Raw genomic sequence first — 18,725 nt, 5'->3', positions numbered from 1 at the left:
ATATCGCCAAGGTGAATTGAGTTTTTCTCCTAGCAAGGCGAATTAAAAAGAAAGTCTCCCCCAGGACTAGCACGGAATTGATCTAGACCAGATAGAAGCTTACCTCAAGTATGCACGTGAGAGCTAACATACTACGAATTAGTTGCAAGGTACCCAGATTGGTAGGTAGGCATGGAAACTTGACCTTTAATCTAAGCTATCGTGTAAAGCACCAGTAATACCAATAAACCTATCTAGGACAAAAATAGATCAGACTCGCGGATCTGGTTTTGGAATGGAGACTCCGAACCTATCAATGTGTTGTACTATCGCAACAAAAAGATTGACTGACCTTTTGTCTGTCCATGACTCCATATCGGTCCTTCCAAATCCACAACAAACAAGCCACCAGCGGCAAGCGGCAGTTGACATCTCGAGGCCCACAATTTCCCGCGGTCAATAAAGTCACATGAGAAATGGGGAAATGATTATGGTCAAAGGTTAACCGAATGCGCTGAGGTCATCTATCGCTAGAGAGAGAAAAAAAAGCGCAGATAAGTATCTCAAGTGGGATGAACGGCGTATTTGATCCAAGTTTTCTACTTAATGTGGATGGCAAAGAACTGACCACATTGGACCCTAGAGACAAATCCATGGCGCTTAGAAGTAATTGCAGCTGACACCTCAGCCTATGAGATGTCGTCGACATGGGGTACAGCGCAGGTGGAGACGAACGGCTACCATCTCTCCAACACACATTGGTCGGCCAAGATTGGATTTTCAAGCCAATCCAATGCGTGCAAGCGCCGACATGTTCTTCCTACCCCAGAGTACCGCGCCACTCCGAACCTGAAAGCATCAAATCAGCTCCCACCACCTCTCCATCGGACTCGTGCTTATTCGGCCGAACGTTGGTGGTCAGGCAAACCAGGTTACACTGAGCATAAAGGCAAGGAAAAAAAACCCCTCAGCTCAACGTCTAGAAGCCCTGGGCTGGACCCATGGAGGAGCGGCGTTGATCACGCGGTCGTGCGATATAAGCGTCTGCATTGGTGGCTACCGTCACGGCCTCGGGAATTACTCAATGGCGGTCGCCCAAACTGGCCAGTGACGTCCAAGTCTGATCCGATAGATCTCTCAGCTATAGCGCAAGAGGTTCTTGGTCCGTCCCAATCAGGGTTCATTGCTTTCTGATGGAGTAGCGTCCGGTATGATTGAGGAGTCTAGGGGATCGGGGGGCGCTTCATCGGCCACTTACACTGGACGCCGGGCTCTATTTCCTGTATAGGTTTTTTTTTTTTGTTGCGCACCCGCTTTTGTAAATCAAAGGAAAAGATAAAAAAAACAAGAACATATTTTCTTTAAAGAAAAAGAAACCTGCCTTCATCCTTGGAGGAAAACCCACCCTTTATTGCTCTTCCTTGGTTTTTGAACTTTGTTTCCTGTTGCGCCCCTCTTGACTGTCTTACTCTGTGCTACCACACGTCCATCGAGACGTTGGTTTGAACCGCCTCGGGAAGGCTGGATTGGTCGCATCGCACGGTACTCGACGCGCCTTACCAGTCAACACAGGTTCTTGAACGACTCGGTTCTATCCAATGCTGCGACAGTAAAGAGACCGTCAAGGTCGAAAAGCCGGATCGAACCCCGGTGGCCCAAACCACAGTAAAAACAAGACAAAAAGGAAAATACCCAAAAAAAAATACAAATCCCATCATGGGGTTGGAATGGAACTCGGGCATGCAGCTGGCCTGCGCCATGTGGGCATTAACAGCCATGTCCCTAACTCTGGTAGCCCTGCGGCTGTACACGCGGATCCGCATCATCAAGTTCGTCGGCGCCGAGGATCACATGTATGCCTGGACGGGCCTGTTCCTGCTCCTCTTCACCTGCTCCATCCAGGTCGGCGTGCACTACGGTCTGGGCCGCAGCTTCTGGAGCCTGGGGCTCGACGACTCCAGCAACGCCATCTTTTGGACCTACGTCGCAAACACCTTTGCCATCACGGGAAACGCCATGGCCAAGCTCTCGATGGGCCTCTTTCTGCTGCGCGTCGTGCAGATCACCTGGCAGCGCATCGCCCTCTGGGTCCTCATCGCCATCACCGCCGGCACCTCGATCGCCCTCACCATTATGCTCTGGAACCAGACCACGCCCGTCAAGGCGAGCTGGGACCCGCTGCGGACGCCGGGGACTTGGAATATACAGATCCAGCCGTTGAGTGTCGGACTTGGAGGTTTGTCACGCCCGCTTTCCCCACATTCTGAGGTGGTATTTTTTTTTTTTCGGCCAGTCAAAAAGGGGGAACCGGTTATTTGATGCTGACTTGGAAATTGATAGTTTGGTCGAGTGCTTGTGACTTCTTCTTTGCCATCTTCCCGTGGCTGTTTATCTGGTCCTTGCGTATGCCGCAGAGGGAGAAGCTGATGCTCGCCGGAGGCATGAGTCTGGGTGTCATGTAAGTCTTTCTTGTCTATGTTGTTCTTGCTCTGATATAGACTATTGAAGGGGGTGATTGGACTAACCAAGAACCTTTATCAACAGCGCTGGAGTTTGCAGCATCGTCAGGACGGTCGTTCTATCCAAGCTCGATGTATTAAACTACACCTTGAACTTTGTCCCATATTTCGGCTGGGCCGGCGCCGAGATCGCAGTCGCCATGTTCTGCATCGGCATCCCAACCCTGCGACCACTCTACATGAAGAAGCGTCACGGCGTGACGCACGAAACCGTCAGCAACAGGAACAGAAGCGGTCAGGCCCCGACCGGGCAAAGCGACGATAGGCTGCCACGCTTCACCATGATCCAAACCAAACAAGAGAAGGGCGGCCTGGCCAACACGACCAACCCTTCCACGATCCCTACAACCTCAACCACATGCTCCTCCTCCGAGCACGACCTAGAGGCCAACAACTCCGCCCTCGACGACAGCAGGGTCCTGGCCGCGGCCGCAGCCGCCATGTCCAAGCCGATAGACCTAGAAAGCCGCGCCGCATCCCCGGCGGGGAGGGACTACCACCACAACGGGCCGGTCAGCCCGACTACGCTGCAGGCGATGAGGCTGGCCGCGTTCACACGCTTCCCCGACGCCGTGGGCCACATGCAGCCGCCGGCGAGGCCCGTCGCGGCGCACGTGCGGAGCGTATCCAACAATGCAGTATGGGGCCACGGCAGGCGGCGCGACGACGACGACGTCGGTGCCGGTACCGCCGTCGTCAGGCCGGCGACCTCGCACACCCGCAGCTACAACGGCAGCGTCGCGAGCAGCCACACCAGCCACGACAGGCTGCGGCGGGACGACAGCGTCGATCTGATCCTGGGCTTGTATGACCACAACCAAAGGGCTCAGGGCGCGAGGCCGCCGAACGGGCCCCCCGGCGACAGGAAGGGGATATGGATCACCAACGAGGTGCACATCGGGAGGGAAGATAATATCAACTGGCCATTGAGGAGTTAATATGCCATCCTCATACCCTACGATCAACATACAAAGAAGAAAAGCTTATTAATCGTGCAAAGGGGCTTGTCGGGCTCATCGCACTTCAGACATTTTTCTGCCTGTCTAGACACTTTAGATGGAGGAGCTTAGATGTGACAGATGGATGCGACGCAAGTCGCCGTCTCTTCAACGGTGTTTTTGTCATTTTATCTTTTTCTCTCTGGCGTTCAAACCGAGTCATTATGTACTCTGGGTTGGATCAGGATGCTTGCTCACGCAGGGTAGGTATAGACTACTGATCTGCCCCCAAGTACCTATTTCATTTGTCCTCAGAGCCTCCTCGAGTTCAACGCTCGAGACTTTGATACCTCTAATTTAGTTTCTATCATGTACATAGTATATGCGATACCATTTTCTTGCAATATGTTTCTCCATGTTTGGCCAAGCATGCATCTCTAGTGAGAGCCACTACTGCTGCTGAATCGGGCTAGCAGATAATTCCTCGGGCGGCTTGCCACAAGTATGAAAAGCGGTGGTAAGAAGATTGAGCAGAAAAAGAACGAAAAGAAATCCAACATGACAATAATATAATCGGTCTGTGTGACCACTGAATCCCACCGTCGAGACACGCCACACTCTCACCAGTCCCAGGCATATGTTCCCTCTACTGTCAGGTTGCTTCGGGAAGTGGCTGGGCGATAGGAGAGGCAGCATAACTACTAAACTACCTTTATTTGTGATCAAGTAGAATAAGCCTGTCAAAAGATGCAGTTTATGACGTCCTCTGTGTCTTTCAGGGGAGACATGCCTCTGTACTCACGTAGGTCTTGATTGGTTTGCAATCCGGAGGATCCAATTAGTCTTGAGTTACGCCGAGCAGCCCAATAGGGGGTTGTTAAACGGCGTGCGGCAGCGAGGACAAAAGACGCAGCGAAGCTTGGTAATCCGCGGCTGAACATCATTTAGCCCAAGGGAAAACCGAAGAGGGGATGGGTCGGCTTTATCCGCATTGAATGAGTCTTGGCCCCGATATATTTATTCCCGAAACTAGAGATACTTCTTAGCTGATACTTGTTCCAAATAAAGTATAAAAAAAAGAGAAAAAGTGAGTTTCTTGTCGTGATAAATAGGTACCTACTCGACTAGGAATGGTTTACTTGACTGAATTGTTTTAGACTAGAACATCCCCGTGGCTGGGACCCTTCGGCGGTACAGTGGGTTTCATGGGGGATACGGTGGTAGCCGTTGTCATCATCCAATGCTGGCGCAGGATTCAAGGGGCCAAAGTTCTGGGTCGCTGCCGGGTTGTCGGGTATCAGGGAACTTAATGCGAGATCCAACAAAGGATAATGGCATGGAGTCTTCGGCAATTTCGTTACTTATTAATTCATGGAATATTTCTATTTCTTCATATTAATCACGCCAATTCCTTGCATGGGCCCTGGCAGCAGGGCAAGTCAAGGTTGACTTTGCGGTAAAGAACCTTCACCAACTACCGAGTAACAACCATGTCCAAGATCCCCCTCGCGCGCTACATCTTCCAGCGCCTCCGGCAGTACGGCGTCGACCACGTCCACGGCGTGCCGGGCGACAACCTGCTGCAGGCGCTGGACCACATCGCGCCGGCCGGGTCGCGCTGGGTCGGCTGCTGCAACGAGCTGAACGCCGCCTACGCCGCCGACGGCTACGCCCGCGTGCGCGGCGTGGGCGCCGTCTTCACCACCATGGGCGTCGGGGAGCTGTCGGCCGCCAACGCCGTCGCGGGCAGCCAGGCCGAGCGCGTCCCCGTCGTCCACCTCGTCGGCGTCCCCTCTCGCGCGAGCATGGCCGCCCAGGGTATCTACCCCAACGTTATCCATCATTCCCTGCAGCCGGGCGGAGTCCTCGAGCCGTTCCGCGAGATCGGCAGGTTGTTGACCCAGGGTCGTGATGAGTTTCGCTCCAGTGCTTCGGTGTACGGGGAAGTCACGGCAGGTCATTTTGCCGCTACGTTTGATTCCATGTTGCGAAGGAGTTTTGTCCAGAGCAAGACTATGTATTTCCCGTTGCGGGCCGACTTGGTCGATGTAGGAGTTGACAGCAGCTGGCTGGAGAAAGGTCTCGACGATGGTGAACAAGGATTGAGAAGTATCGATGAGGAGAATATCTTGAAAGCCCTCCGTGAAGCCAAACAGCCCGTGATTTTGGTAGATCGAGGTCTTGGAATCGATGGCCTCAAAGACGAAATCAACGAGTTAGTACGCATCTCCGGTATCCCCACATTCTGCATGCCCTCGGGAGCTGGCATGGTCGACAACAGCCTACCCAACTACCACGGAGTGCATTCAGGCCCCTTTGGCCGAATCGACTCGATGGACTATGTGAATTCTTCCGACTTGGTCCTAACCTTTGGTCCCATGTTTTCCGACACCAACACATTCGGATGGAGGACGGTCCCGAAGGCATCGGCAGGGAACCCAAACATGAAGCTCATGATTCTAGCGTCCAACACCACGCCCCCAAAGAGATTCAGCACCAGCTCGACAAACCCAGTAACGCTTGAAAACATCACCAAGGAGACTCTTCGTAGGGCGATCGAGATGATCAAGCACAACCCAATCCGCCCTAGAGCAGCCAGGCTCATAAAAGACTGGCGCGACGCCGGGAAGCCCAAGGCGCTGCACGCCGACGAACCCATCACGCAGACGGACCTCTACGACAAGCTGAGCACGTACCTGCGGCCGCACGACACGATCCTCCTCGGCAACGCGACGCCGCTCCTGGGAGCGCGCGACTTCTTCCTACCCGAGGGCGCGCGCGTCATCGCCTCGGGCCAGTGGTTCTCCATCGGCCACATGCTGCCCGCGGCCCTGGGCGTGGCTCTGGCCAAGCGGGGGCTCGAGGGCGCGCGTGGGCGCGGCCGCACGATCCTGCTCGACGGCGACGGCAGCTTCCAGGTGACGGCGCAGGAGCTGAGCACCATCATCGCGCAGCGGCTCGACGTGACCGTTTTCGTCTTTAACAATGGCGGCTACGCCTACGAGCGGCTCATCCACGGGCCCGAGGAGGAGTACAACGACATCGCGCCGTGGAGGTACCTGGACCTGCCGCGTGCCTTTGGTGCGGATCGCGCCAGGGAGAAGTTTGGCTACGAGACGCAGACGCATGCCGTGCGGACGTGGGGAGAGCTCGATGTGCTGCTTGCGGATGACAAGTTTTGCAGTGGCCCGGGGTTGAAGATGGTGGAGCTTTTACTGGGCCGCAACGATGTGCCGGAGCGTTTTCAGACTCTGTTTAGGGGAGCTCAAGAGGAGCCGCGGCTGATCAGAAAGGTTCAGAGTTGACTGAAATCGTCTAGATCAGTCTCGAGACGTATCGAGACCTTCCGAAATAAAAGTTTCACGCCAGATATGACATAATACGAAAAGACGGTAGATAGTTGATGTTGATGACAAGTACAGTTTCCCCTTATCATGTACTGCTTTGTTTGTGGAGAAGTATACCTTTGGTATATACAGATGACTTTCCAGATTCATGATTTAGTGCAAGAAATCCCTAGGATTTTGAGTCCATATCCTGTTTTCTTGGATCGTATTCTGAAAGTCATTCACGTTGACTTTGCCAAAAAAAGAGATCCAACATCTTATTTTTTTTTTTTGATTAGCAAAAACTCATGTACCCACTCGATACTTAGGACTTTTTTGACTTACAACTTAGGATGGATCTTTGATGCGTGAGTACTGTTGTGCCGCTTTTAACCATCGGTAGTTGCCCCTTGTCGCAAATGTAGTGGCTATGGGTAGATTAGAATATTATTCATTTGGCGCTCATGCAAGGAGTATCGCGACTAGTTGAGGCGAATGGGAGTTCCTCAGATGCGATGTTAGGTTCATATCCTAAGCATCTGCCGAGATGTCCACGATGAACAATGACAGCCCACTCAGAGATTCGGCAAGAAATGTGCCTTGAACTTCTTGTTCGCCCTGTCAATGGAGCGAAGCTGAAACTGCTCGCCATGGATATCAAAGACGAATTTGCGATCATCCTTGTCCGATGGCAGATTCTCAACCTCCTGATCTGGCTTTTTCGAGCCGTCCTCGTCCTTGCCACTCACACCATCCGTATCCGCGAGAGGCACCTCGACCCGGAATATCGTACCCTCCTTGGGCACCATTTTGAGCACATTCTTGCGCGTGATAATCTCAAACACGAACCTGGAATCCTTGACGACGATACCCTTGATGCCCACCCTTCCGGGACACGAGCTGCGCACGACCTCAACCTCGGCGCCGTGAAAATCCGCACTGGTCAACTTGGCCGCGGCGTTGACGCCCCCGCTGCACAGATCCCCAACACCCAGAACCTCCCTGATGTAGTCGAGCCACAGCGCGTGCAGCGGCGCAAACGTCTCGTACCTGCGCGCCTCACCCTTGGCCGGCAGCCGATACAACCCCAGCCGCCGCCTCTCCCTGGCCGACAGCGGCTTCGGCCTGAGCTGCTTGGCGCGGTCCTTGGTCTTTTGCTGGCGGGCGGCGCGGCGGGCCTCGCGGGCGGTGGTGGCGGGAGGTGGAGAGTTTGCGCGCAGGCGGAGCGGGCGGTGCTGGATCTTTTCGGCGTAGATGCGGTCGACCGAGGGCGGGGAGTGGCCGCGGGAGAGGAGATTGCGCGTCACTGCTTCGGCGTTGGCCGACATTGTTGGGGCTGGGTTGGTGTTGTTTTTCTCTGTGTCTCTACTTTGTGTTTTGGGAAATGTTCGGACGGGCATGGCGTGCACCTCAAGTTGGAGCTTTATTTAGCTCCATGAAAAATTATCGGGAGCTACTTACTATTCGTGGCGCGCGTAATCGGTACTTTGAAGTGGATAATAGTTGCTGTTGCACTAGCGTAATTCCCTTGAAGAATGTGGGGGCGGGACTCGATGGTGGGTGGGTACGTTGACTTTCTGCGGGCAGCAGGCGGGCAAGGAATTGCTGCAGGGGCCAGGGTCGGCACATGTCATGGCCAGCCTCGGTAACACCAGCAGCTGACCTAGCGACGTCGATGGTTGAATGAATTTCATTACCAGAAAGAAAGCTCCGAGCCATGGCTTGCCGACTTGCTGCCAGACAAGAGACCGGACGAAGATTCGCCGACAATGAAGCGAGGCTACTGCCAAACTAATCGTGAAAGTGGACGGTCTTTTGTTTATTTTTAATCTAAATTCTTCTGCTTTGATCCATTATTTGACTCAGTACGCAAGCTTCAACCTCGATACCAGTAGGATTATGCGACCCCAGTTTCTGTGATCAACCAAAAGCTCCCCTCGTACCGAAACAACCACAAACGCAAGCTTAGCTTCAGCTTATGACCGATTTCCCCCGCAATCGGCCCTTGGGATATATATAACAAAAACTGCGCGGCCAGCGCTCGGCATCGCGACACTACAACGGCCACGACCAATTGAAGCAAACCCGACCTGCGTTTGTTAACTCAACATGGTCAACGGAAACGATGAGGGTCGGGATTCCGCTCCCGACCTTAGAATTCTCGGGGACTCGATAACGCTCCAGCCCAGCGGATATGTCGAACCGCCAGCCGGAGCGCGCGATGCGGAGAAGGAGGAGGCTCTTATGAAGCACATGGCACGCTTCCGGTCCGAACCGCTCCAGTGAGTGTCTCTCGTCAATTGGCGCCATCACCCTTTTGCGCATTGAATCTTGCTGCCCTTGACAGCCCCGGCGCATAAAAGAGTTCGTCCCAACACTCGTTCGTCCACAGCTAACCCGGGTTGTGCCGCACGCCCTGGCAGGTTCCTCCGCGAAGTATCCCTTTACGTTTCCGGCACCGGATGGCGCGCCTACGATGACTTTATCGGTCAACCGATTTTTTACCCTGGCTTCTCGGAACAGATGGCCGCGCAGGTCCTCTCGGCCCCGCTCCTCCGCTCACGCATCTCTCAGCTCGCCGAGAAGCGGCTCGCCAACGAGGAAAAGGAGGGATGGTTCCGCAAGGGCGACTCGGACTATGAGGTCCGCCGAGCGCACAGGCGGGCCGAGCTCGAGACGTGGCTGCAACAGGTTGCTGAGAAGTGGACCGACAATATGATCTGCAAGTTCGAGAGCAAGATGTTCATCCGCAGCGCCTACTACATGGTCACACAGCTGCTCACGCGTGCCTATCACCAGGGTATTCACGTCTCCAGCGAGGAGGTTCTCAGGCTGAGAAAGGTCGCGCAGGAGGCGGAAAAGAAGAAGCGGAGCATAATCTTCCTACCATGCCACCGCTCCCATGTCGACTATGTCTCCTTGCAGCTCATCTGCTACAGGCTGGGCCTTGCTCTTCCGGTGGTGGTTGCCGGCGACAACCTCAACTTTCCTTTGGTGGGGAGCTTCCTGCAGCATGCGGGCGCCATGTGGATCCGTCGGTCCTTTGGTGACGACCAGCTATATACTACCTTGGTGCAGACCTACATTGACACGCTGCTGCAAAATGGCCACAACTTTGAGTGTTTTATCGAGGGTGGCCGTTCCCGTACTGGCAAATTGCTGTCACCAAAATTTGGAATCCTCAACTTCATTGTCGACAGTGTACTTTCAGGGAGGACGGAAGACGCAATCATCTGCCCTGTCAGCACACAATATGACAAGGTCATCGAGACAGAGGGTTATGTTACAGAGCTTCTCGGCCAACCTAAGCAAAAAGAGAATCTGGCTGATTTTTTGACCGGAGGATCGTCGGTGTTGTCACTCCGACTCGGCAGAGTAGACGTGCGCTTCCACGAGCCTTGGAGTCTACGTGGTTTCATCGATGAGCAACTGTCAAGGCTTATTGGCATCCCCAAAACTATTGGAACAGACATGACCAAAGAAATTACCCCTGCCGTCAGGCAAAAACTACTCCGCACACTCGGCTACAAGGTTCTTTCGGATATCAATGACGTCTCCGTTGTCATGCCCACTGCTCTTATTGGTACCGTGCTCCTGACTCTACGAGGCCGTGGTTGCAGCAAAGGAGAGCTCATACGGCGTGTCCAGTGGTTGACTGCACGAGTGAGGTCCAAGGGTGGTCGGGTTGCACACTTTGGCAACGTCTCGCTGGATGAAGTCATTGAACGTGGACTTGACGTGCTTGGAAAAGACCTTGTCGGCAGGATAGACGGTCTCACGGAACCTGTCTACTACGCTGTTGACCGCTTCCAGTTGTCCTTCTACCGCAACATGACCATCCATCTGTTCATCGCCGAGGCCCTGATCAGCGCGGCCATGTACATCCGCGTAAAGCGTGGTGGCGGCCCAGAGATCCAGGATATTTCCTACACTGAACTGCACGACCATGTACTGTTCTTATCATCGTTGTTCCGTGGCGAATTCATCTTTTCGGGCGAGGGCTTGACGGTGAGCCTGGATAAGACGTTAAAGAGCCTCGAAGCCGAGGGCGTCATCGTATTGCGACGGACTCCAGACGGTGTGGTGGACAAGGTCGGTCTCTCGGACCAAGAAAGGCAGGCCGGTCGTGAGAATTATGACTTTTACTGCTTTTTGATATGGCCATTTATCGAGTCGAGCTGGCTTGCGGCCGTTTCGCTGATGGGATTGGCACCACCACCTGGAGCAAGCTCGGATATATGGTTCGAGTTTGCAAAGGCGCTAAACAGCGCGCAACTGGTAAGTAACTCTTCCTCTTACATACCCTTCTCCCACCGCCCCACAGCAGCTAACAACAATTCAACAAAAACAGCTCGGCAAGGATCTCTACCACCAAGGTGACCTGAGCTACTTCGAGGCAGTCAACAAGGAAACACTCAAAAACTCTTACCAGCGATTCGAGGAGGAAGGAATAATCCAGATCGTCAAGTCCAAGGACCCCAAGATCCCCCCACGGCTCCGGCTCAGTCCGGACTGGTCCCCGCAGCGCGACCCCACAACGGGTGTACTCACGCCATCGGGCCGCCTGTGGGACTTTACGGAAAAGATCGCGTCCAGCAGGCGCGAGGGCAAGAACCGCCGTGACGGCGCCACGGTTAGCACCAGGGTCCTCAAGCTGACGGACCTCTTGGGCCAGAGGCTCTACAACGACACGATCAACAGCGAGGGCAAGAAGGGTTCGGCGCCGGCTCGGCTGACAAACGAGGAGAAGGCGTCGCTCAAAAAGACTGTCAAGGTGGAGAGGAAGCGTAGGACGCTGGAGAATAGGGCGCGGCTATAGGGACTTTTTAGGAGGCGTTAATTTTTGGTATTGTACAGCGTGGTGGGTGGCGCATTGTTTTGCCGGTTTTCTTTTTGTCCTTTTTTTTTTCTGTAGCATTATGGTTATGAACTGAGAATAACAGCCATATATAGGCTGTTGGACAGCGAGTCTGCTGCTGATGCATGTATTAAAAAAAATGGTTCCGTAATACCTCTTTTCTATTTTCCGCTGATGCCCTGAACGCCCAGAAAGAAATTCTATCTCTATGCAAACAAGTCTATTTTTGTACAGGATTCAGAATTATATTGTCAATCAGTCGCACGGCCGGCCCGCCGCTGTGGCCAAGGTCTTCACCAGGCTGCGGCGCCTCGATGGGTAACATCTTGACGGCGCCGCTCAGCACGGCTCCTCTCTCCGGGTCGACGCTTTCTATCTCGACCATTGTGTCGGGATCGGCCAGGGAGATGTAGTCGACCTCGAAGACGACCCTCTCCTCGGGCGACAGAGCCATCTGCGCCGCGAGGGTATCCCTCGTCACCGCCTCGGCCGGCCCCAGTATCTCGGCCCTGGTCAGACCTCCAGCCTGGTACGCGGCCTCTGCGGCGCGCAGGGCGCGGTTCAACACGGTCGCGGCGCGCCTCCTCCTCGCGCCGAGGTAGACGTTCCTCGAGCTGAGAGCCAGACCGTCGGCCTCCCTGACGGTGGGGCCGATGACGACCTCGGTGTCGAGGCAAAAGTCGCGAACCATGGCGCGGATGACGACGGTCTGCTGGACGTCCTTTTGGCCAAAGTAGACGCGGGTGGGCTGGACGATGTTGAAGAGCTTCATGCAGACGGTGGCGACGCCGCGGAAGAAGGTCGGGCGCGTGCGGCCCTCGAGCAGCTCGCCCACGGGCGTCAGCGTGACAAAGCTGCCCTTTGAGTCTGGCGCCTGCCCGGGGAAGCCCGATGGGTACATGGTCGGGGTGGTAGGGGCGAAGACGGCGGTGACGCGGCCCAGGTTGCCGCCGTCGTCGGCCAGGTCGCGGTCCAGGCGGCGCAGCAGGGCGCAGTCGGCGTCCCAGGTGGCGGGGTAGCTATCTAGATCCTCGGCCAGGCCGAACTGCGCCGGGTTGACGTAGATGGACACGACGACGTGGTGGTTCTCGCGCGCGGCCTGCCGGATCAGCGACTCGTGGCCCGAGTGCAGCGCCCCCATGGTCGGGACCAGGCCGACGGACCGCTGGTCGAGCATGTGGGGTTTCCTCCAGCGGCGGACTGAGGGGACGGTGCGGAGGACGCGGATCGGCGTTGACGGGATCTTTTCAAACGTCGGCTGGTCGGAGGACGAGCTCTTGCAGGCCATCGTGCGGGTTTGAGCCCTGCTGGGTTGTGTTGTGTGGTGTGTTGCTGTGAACGGGGCAGTGATGGTCGAGGTGCGCCGTGACACGAGGTGTAGGGTCTGGCGGCTGAGGAGAGGCGCGATGATGATGCGGCCGGACATTGCGGCGGCGTTTTTGGGATTGCGGGGTTTTTGATTCTCTCTAAGATGCTTATTGAGGTGGAGAAATCAAAACAGGTCGATTCTGGCCTTTTGGGCCCATTTCGTGGGCGCAATGGTGTTTTTTAAAACAGGCCCGTGATGGTTTCTCACTGCGTATTTTTCAAGACGAGGGCGGGACTTTTTTGGAGGTTTAGGTCAAGCCGAGGTCGGGTTGGAATTACATCAGCAGCAAGCTTTTTGTTTCTGTACCCTAACCCTGGGATTCTACCAGCCAGGTCTTGTCAGTACTATGGTATACACAAAACCCCACTATTACACCTGACTTGCCTAAATTGGACGGTATACGTACCAAGTGTCATCGCTAAGCTGATCTACTCAGGACCTTTCTTGACCTCGGGTCGTCGGCTGTGATGGAGGGGAAGGCTCGGTATATTGGGGGCCAGATTTTGTTTGGAACCCCCTCAAGATCAATTCTGGATAGGATCCGGACCTTGCCCTGACGCCCTTGACTGCATTCCTTCAATGCACCCATTTCCGATGTGAGATTTTACTGAACATGGTCTTAGAAATGCTTCACTGGCGTGAAGTACGCAAGAACGATCTACAATATTTAACTTCTTTCGGATTAGTGAGACGTATATCCACCACCATAGTCAGATTCCTGCTCATAATTAACCAGCATCACCGCCCCAGAGGTTACATTATCTCCCAAGGAATTGCATATTCTATACAAACATTCACTAATGCTTGAGTGACATTCGGAAATAAAATATTCATTAACATCGCAAATAATTACCGACATCTCGTCAGCGTTAACAGCGCAAACCTGCTCAATGGATTTCAAACTTTTCCACGGATATCCCCCAGTGAGGCTCCTTCACAAATGGGGCAGGTACACGCTGGAACGAATGTAAGCCTCGCTTAGTTCTGGATCTCGGATCACATACTCAGGGCTGCATCCCGCCATTCAAATTGCACTAATGCAAAGGGACGATCAGTTGATTGTTAATTAATACACCATCAGCCTTTCAACAAAAGTCTTGGCCGGATATTCCCCCGCCCGAGATGGCACCTTTTAACAATATTTTTCGAGTATATATACCCCCAGTGACATAGTCACAAATCCAAAGGTCGGATGGAAATATTCAGCACCGCCTCAGTCCTCTCTTCCGGTCTTTCTCAGATATTTACTCTGTCATTCAGCAGCTGAAGGACTTTGACAACCAGGATCAGAAGAAAGCTTTGTATGAAAGCCCATACCACAATGGCCACGCGTTTGTTCTTGTTTGGCCTGTCAGCCGCGGCGGCCTTGGGCCAGTCACCTAGCTACGACTGGGGACCAAGTCTCGATATTGGGATTGTAAGTGTTGACTGCTCAGAGTTCCAGATATACAGACTAACTCCTGTGTCCGGCTCTTAGATCTTATTTCCTGGCTTCCAACCTTTGGATGTCATAGCCCCGGCCGACGTCATGATGTCTGTGAGTAGCTTTGAAATCAAGTATGGTTTATGATCGTACGCAGTTACAGCTAATACCTTCAAATCTCCCCAGCTCTCCGGCACCGTCAACATGACCATCTCCTTCATCTGGAAAGAGCCCGGCCCCGTCTGGGCCCGGTCACCCCCACGCCTCAACCCCAGCCCCCCAAACCCAAACATCCCACCCTCGGTCTTCCCAATCCAGGCGCCAAGCTTCATGGCGACGCACTCGTTCGCCGACGCACCACCGCTCGACATCATTCTCGTGCCCGGTGGTTCCGGATCCCGAGTGCTGTACGACTACAACGACACCTCCATCGAGGATTTCGTGCGGGAGCGCTACCCTACCCTGAAATACCTGCTCAGCGTCTGCACGGGGTCCGGGTTCCTGGCCAAGGCCGGACTGTTGGATGGGCGTAGGGCTACTACTAACAAAGCGGCTTGGTCCTGGCCCACGCAGTTTGGTACCAATGTGACGTGGGTGCCTACTGCGAGGTGGGTAGAGGATGGGAATATTTGGTCCAGCTCTGGTGTTTCTGCAGGTAAGTCACTGTGTCTTCTTCGTTTGTTTTTTTCAAACACTTTGAGCAGGAGAATACATAATCTTAGCGTAAGAGGTGCCTGCTAACTCAGTTATCAAAGGCATTGATATGACATATGCCTTCTTCTCCAGACTGCTCGACCAGAAGATGGTGGACAGGACCATGAACAACATCGAGTATGCGCCACACTTGGACGAACACTGGGATCCTTATTCTATTGTGCACAACGTAAGCTATCATTTTTCTGTTTGTCTGTCGGGATATTTGCAAAAAGAAATTCTAACTTAAAGCCTCGTGGCATATAAAGGTTCCCGGCGCCGACCAATCTCAGTCTCTGGGGGAGTGTGTTGGCCCAGCTGGCTATGAATTCACGTGTGACAAGAAATGAGGATTCTAAGAGCTAAGGTGCTGTCAATTTGAATTCCTGAACATGAAAAGACTGAACTCGGCGTTATCCTCTTTTGTGGCAATATGAGGGCGAGGGAGGGGGCTTGCTTCCTTTGCACCACATGGAATCAACAGGCAGATCAATGGATGAGCTTTTGGACCTAGATTATATCTCACACTGACCAATCAATCAAACTTTAACTTGACTGCGCCCCAAAATGTACTTCGATTGGTTGTAATTAGCAATGAAAGAGTGTTACGATGCTTGTGATGTATGAATACCTAGCCTATATAAGCCGCAAACAAAGAGTTTTGGCGGGATTACTAGTCACTTCTGAATAAGACTAACTACGACGTAGCCCCTAATATGTATATATGTTACTGAGCGTCTTTTTTATCTCTGGACTAAACAGCCACCTTACACCTGTCGTGAATTGCATGACCCAGCCTTTAATGCCTACCTAGAGTCCTAGACCCATCTTAATCAAGCCAAAAGGGACAAAAAAAACCTGTTTTTCTGTGAGGTTGCAGACGAACATTAAGATAGTTAGATGGGAATAAGTCTTGGATAGTTTTTCCCAAATTTTTAAATGCTATTCAGTTTTATGACCCCTCCAGACTATCAAAAGCCGCCATCGAGGTCTGGGACATTTTCACCTTGTGCAATGTCGACTATTTCGTCAGTCCCAGTCGTGCCAGAAGACTCTGTTGATTTCTCACCGCAGTCTCATGCGTCTTTCTCTCATTCTTTGGTCGGCGTTGCAGCGTCACGGCAAAGTAGCCCATTCTCACTCTATGTATCGGCTCTATTGATTATTCATCCTCTCTCCCCCTACACCAAGTTATGACATCCCGTCCACATTATCCTAGATGAGTACCTAGTTTAATGTTCATTACACGAGTAGCCAGTCGTCCCTTCAAGCGCTTGAAAGGAGCAGCCGAACGGAACGGTAGATGAGAAAAAAAAAAAAAAGAAAACGGGCTGTTAGCGGGCGTCGGTGAAGGAAAAGTAAAGACGGGCATCTCTGCGGTTGAAAACCAGGGAGCTCCCGACGACCAGGGCCAAACGGGCTGGATCAGATGCGATCTGTTCTAGACTTTTGAATATCAGCTGAAGGCTGCTCCACCCGGCGGGCGCTGGGCGATGCCGAGAGCCAAATCTTGGCTCTGTCCGCAATCATCTTTAGCTGCTCACACAAACTGATACGCGGCAACCAGACGACGGGAGTATCGGGGGGTAAGGCGAGTGATCAGACGTGTCTAAAATGGTGTTGAGCTGCCGGATAAAGGGGTTGTGCGATTGAATTTTCTAGGTGAATCACGGCCGGGCCAAGATCAGCGAGACCCCGAAGAAGTTCGGAATCGTCGGCATTAGGTGTCAATGAGGCTATATGACATCAAAGTTTCCATGTAAACATCAGCAAAAGAGAAGCGGGCGTTTCGGCACAAACAAAAAAACGGGTAAGGTAGGCTGGGTGGCATGGATTACGGTAACCAGAGTCTAGATTCTGCCGAGGATGGATCAGATCAATAAGTTGACGGTGGCTTAGACGAGTATGCAGTGTGAAACTCGTGGGTAAGGCTTTAAGAGTTCGATTCTCAGCACTGCATCTCGATACGCCGCAGCTTGTGATATGCGAGCAATGAGCATACTGTACCAAGAATTTAAGAAAAGAAACGCTCCCAATATCCAGTCTAGACTCGCTAACTGCGCCGGAATGGGGTTTAGTAAATAAGTGAACAAGTTAATTAAGTTGAGTTAGCGCGTGCCTATCAACTTAATTTGCCAAGCTGGAGATAATCCGATCAACGCAGAAATAACCTTTTTGTCAAGCCCTAACCCAGTATAAATTCTTTGAGGTTCAAATATCCCGAAGGGTGTAGTCATTTACCCGGGAAAAAAAAAGAAAGACCAAAATAACCGCAAAGCAAATACCATAAAGTACGAGTAGTTTCCAGAACAAACAGCCGCAAGCAAAGCTGTACTTGACAATGGTAACGACTAAGGCTTCACGTGACTGTGCATGAATACTTGGTAGATGGAGAAAACTTTCGGTCTAGAACTTACCGCCATCATTGTCAACCACGATGAGCCCGGAAGTCCTGCGTATTGCATATTGTGCTGAAGCTAACGCCATGTGAAGCTACCCGCTTTGCGGTGATGGGCAGTTTGCTGCGCCTAAATGACTATACCCCGGAAAGGTGCTTCGACGTAGTACGTTTGCGGATAGTGGGCTGTGCCATCTTATTCTTGGTTATTCTTGTCGCGGAAGCTCCCTACCAATAGAGTAGTTTCTGCGGTGAGGAGACTTTAAACTAAAGCTTCATTCTAACTCGGAGAAGGTAAGGCGCCAGACGTAAGCAGACGGACGGGCTGTGCATGCACCTCCAGGTGAGGCTACGAGCTTATACTCCGCCTTTGCGTTGCCAACAAGGGCCGACAGATACAAGCTTCGGTATATTTTCGTGGCCGATATTGCCGGATTATCCGGTTCATGGGATAAATAGATGCGCTTGCGGCCTCTAGAGCTCAATGGAAGCTGATATCAGACACCATTCAAACATTGGAGCCCAAAGCATCACATTGAGCAGAACAGACGTATACTTTAATAAGAAAAAGAATAAGAGAACTACGCACAATAAGCCAAAATAAAACAAACAAATCATTTCTTCGCATAACCGACCATCATGCGTCCCACCACCACCATTCTCCTCATCACCGCCGGTCTTTTCGACTGTACCGCAGCATTCAGGTGCCTGATCGGCCAGTACGGATCCTGCAACTTCCGCAAGGCGCCCGGCGAAGAGATGACCCGATGTGCGATCGCCTGCAACATCCGAGGTCTTACGTCGGACTGCCAATGCCCGGAGAACTTTCCCAACCGGAGAAATTGGGTATACACGGGGAGTAATGAGTGCATCACCCAAACCCAGTTCACGATCCGCGCCCAGTGTCAAAACGCCGACCCGAACAGGATTCTGGGATAATCAGGGTCGAGGAATGGAAAGAGTTGGGTTGCCGGCAGGACCGATTGCTGCCCCCCCGGGTTCTTTGGCGATGAGGGGAAAGGGAATAACGTTTATAATTAATGGTTGACGAGGGGTTGCTAGGCTTACTGCATGTCTGAGAGTTCGTGTTGGGATGAAGTTGGGACTGAATTGGCACTGGACAGGGTAGCTTATGAATTTCGGTAAACTCTGGCAGTTTGCTGGCTGAAATAAGATATTAACAAGCTGCAGCTGTCATTCGCTTTGCCTCGGGACAAATAGG

At 52.9% G+C, this 18,725-nt stretch overlaps 7 protein-coding genes across 7 annotated transcripts; 5 read left to right on the top strand and 2 right to left on the bottom strand.

Moving 5' to 3' along the window:
* Positions 1-1,317: 1,317 nt before the first annotated feature.
* On the top strand, positions 1,318-3,436 carry PgNI_03591 (uncharacterized protein; the record flags this gene model as incomplete). Its single annotated transcript, XM_031123645.1, has 3 exons — positions 1,318-2,215; positions 2,320-2,437; positions 2,524-3,436. Exons 1-3 carry the CDS (start codon positions 1,696-1,698, stop codon positions 3,434-3,436), a joined length of 1,551 nt encoding a protein of 516 aa, XP_030984627.1. The 5' UTR covers positions 1,318-1,695.
* A 1,490-nt stretch (positions 3,437-4,926) lies between these two features.
* PgNI_03590 (uncharacterized protein) lies at positions 4,927-6,741 on the top strand (the record flags this gene model as incomplete). Its single annotated transcript, XM_031123644.1, has 1 exon — positions 4,927-6,741. One exon carries the CDS (start codon positions 4,927-4,929, stop codon positions 6,739-6,741), a length of 1,815 nt encoding a protein of 604 aa, XP_030984295.1.
* Positions 6,742-7,337: 596 nt separating this feature from the next.
* On the bottom strand, positions 7,338-8,090 carry PgNI_03589 (uncharacterized protein; the record flags this gene model as incomplete). Its single annotated transcript, XM_031123643.1, has 1 exon — positions 7,338-8,090. One exon carries the CDS (start codon positions 8,088-8,090, stop codon positions 7,338-7,340), a length of 753 nt encoding a protein of 250 aa, XP_030983482.1.
* Positions 8,091-8,471: 381 nt separating this feature from the next.
* Positions 8,472-12,589, top strand: PgNI_03588 (uncharacterized protein). The gene is made up of 3 exons (XM_031123642.1): positions 8,472-9,044; positions 9,186-11,040; positions 11,114-12,589. Exons 1-3 carry the CDS (start codon positions 8,872-8,874, stop codon positions 11,579-11,581), a joined length of 2,496 nt encoding a protein of 831 aa, XP_030983483.1. The 5' UTR covers positions 8,472-8,871; the 3' UTR covers positions 11,582-12,589.
* Positions 11,841-13,046, bottom strand: PgNI_03587 (uncharacterized protein; the record flags this gene model as incomplete). The annotated part of the gene is made up of 1 exon (XM_031123641.1): positions 11,841-13,046. The coding sequence occupies one exon, from the start codon at positions 13,044-13,046 to the stop codon at positions 11,841-11,843; it is 1,206 nt and encodes a 401-aa protein (XP_030983488.1).
* Positions 13,047-13,541: 495 nt separating this feature from the next.
* On the top strand, positions 13,542-15,780 carry PgNI_03586 (uncharacterized protein). Its single transcript, XM_031123640.1, has 5 exons — positions 13,542-14,406; positions 14,467-14,526; positions 14,599-15,067; positions 15,168-15,295; positions 15,375-15,780. The coding sequence occupies exons 1-5, from the start codon at positions 14,293-14,295 to the stop codon at positions 15,453-15,455; spliced, it is 852 nt and encodes a 283-aa protein (XP_030983489.1). The 5' UTR covers positions 13,542-14,292; the 3' UTR covers positions 15,456-15,780.
* Positions 15,781-18,142: 2,362 nt separating this feature from the next.
* PgNI_03585 (uncharacterized protein) lies at positions 18,143-18,442 on the top strand (the record flags this gene model as incomplete). The annotated part of the gene is made up of 1 exon (XM_031123639.1): positions 18,143-18,442. One exon carries the CDS (start codon positions 18,143-18,145, stop codon positions 18,440-18,442), a length of 300 nt encoding a protein of 99 aa, XP_030983490.1.
* Positions 18,443-18,725: the final 283 nt, after the last annotated feature.

This window comes from Pyricularia grisea (assembly GCF_004355905.1).
Source record: "Pyricularia grisea strain NI907 chromosome Unknown Pyricularia_grisea_NI907_Scaffold_2, whole genome shotgun sequence".
In the NCBI taxonomy this organism is placed as follows: domain Eukaryota; kingdom Fungi; phylum Ascomycota; class Sordariomycetes; order Magnaporthales; family Pyriculariaceae; genus Pyricularia; species Pyricularia grisea.
The sequence above is the reverse complement of the archived record's forward strand: the minus strand, read 5'-3'. Positions and strand labels throughout refer to the sequence as shown.

Coding starts and splice junctions, on each gene's coding strand:
- PgNI_03588 (XM_031123642.1), top strand. CDS start 8,872: ATGGTCAACGGAAACGATGAGGGTCGGGATTCCGCTCCCGACCTTAGA. Junction 9,045..9,185: donor TTCCGGTCCGAACCGCTCCA/GTGAGTGTCTCT, acceptor ACGCCCTGGCAG/GTTCCTCCGCGAAGTATCCC. Junction 11,041..11,113: donor CGCTAAACAGCGCGCAACTG/GTAAGTAACTCT, acceptor CAACAAAAACAG/CTCGGCAAGGATCTCTACCA.
- PgNI_03586 (XM_031123640.1), top strand. CDS start 14,293: ATGAAAGCCCATACCACAATGGCCACGCGTTTGTTCTTGTTTGGCCTG. Junction 14,407..14,466: donor CAAGTCTCGATATTGGGATT/GTAAGTGTTGAC, acceptor TCCGGCTCTTAG/ATCTTATTTCCTGGCTTCCA. Junction 14,527..14,598: donor CGGCCGACGTCATGATGTCT/GTGAGTAGCTTT, acceptor AAATCTCCCCAG/CTCTCCGGCACCGTCAACAT.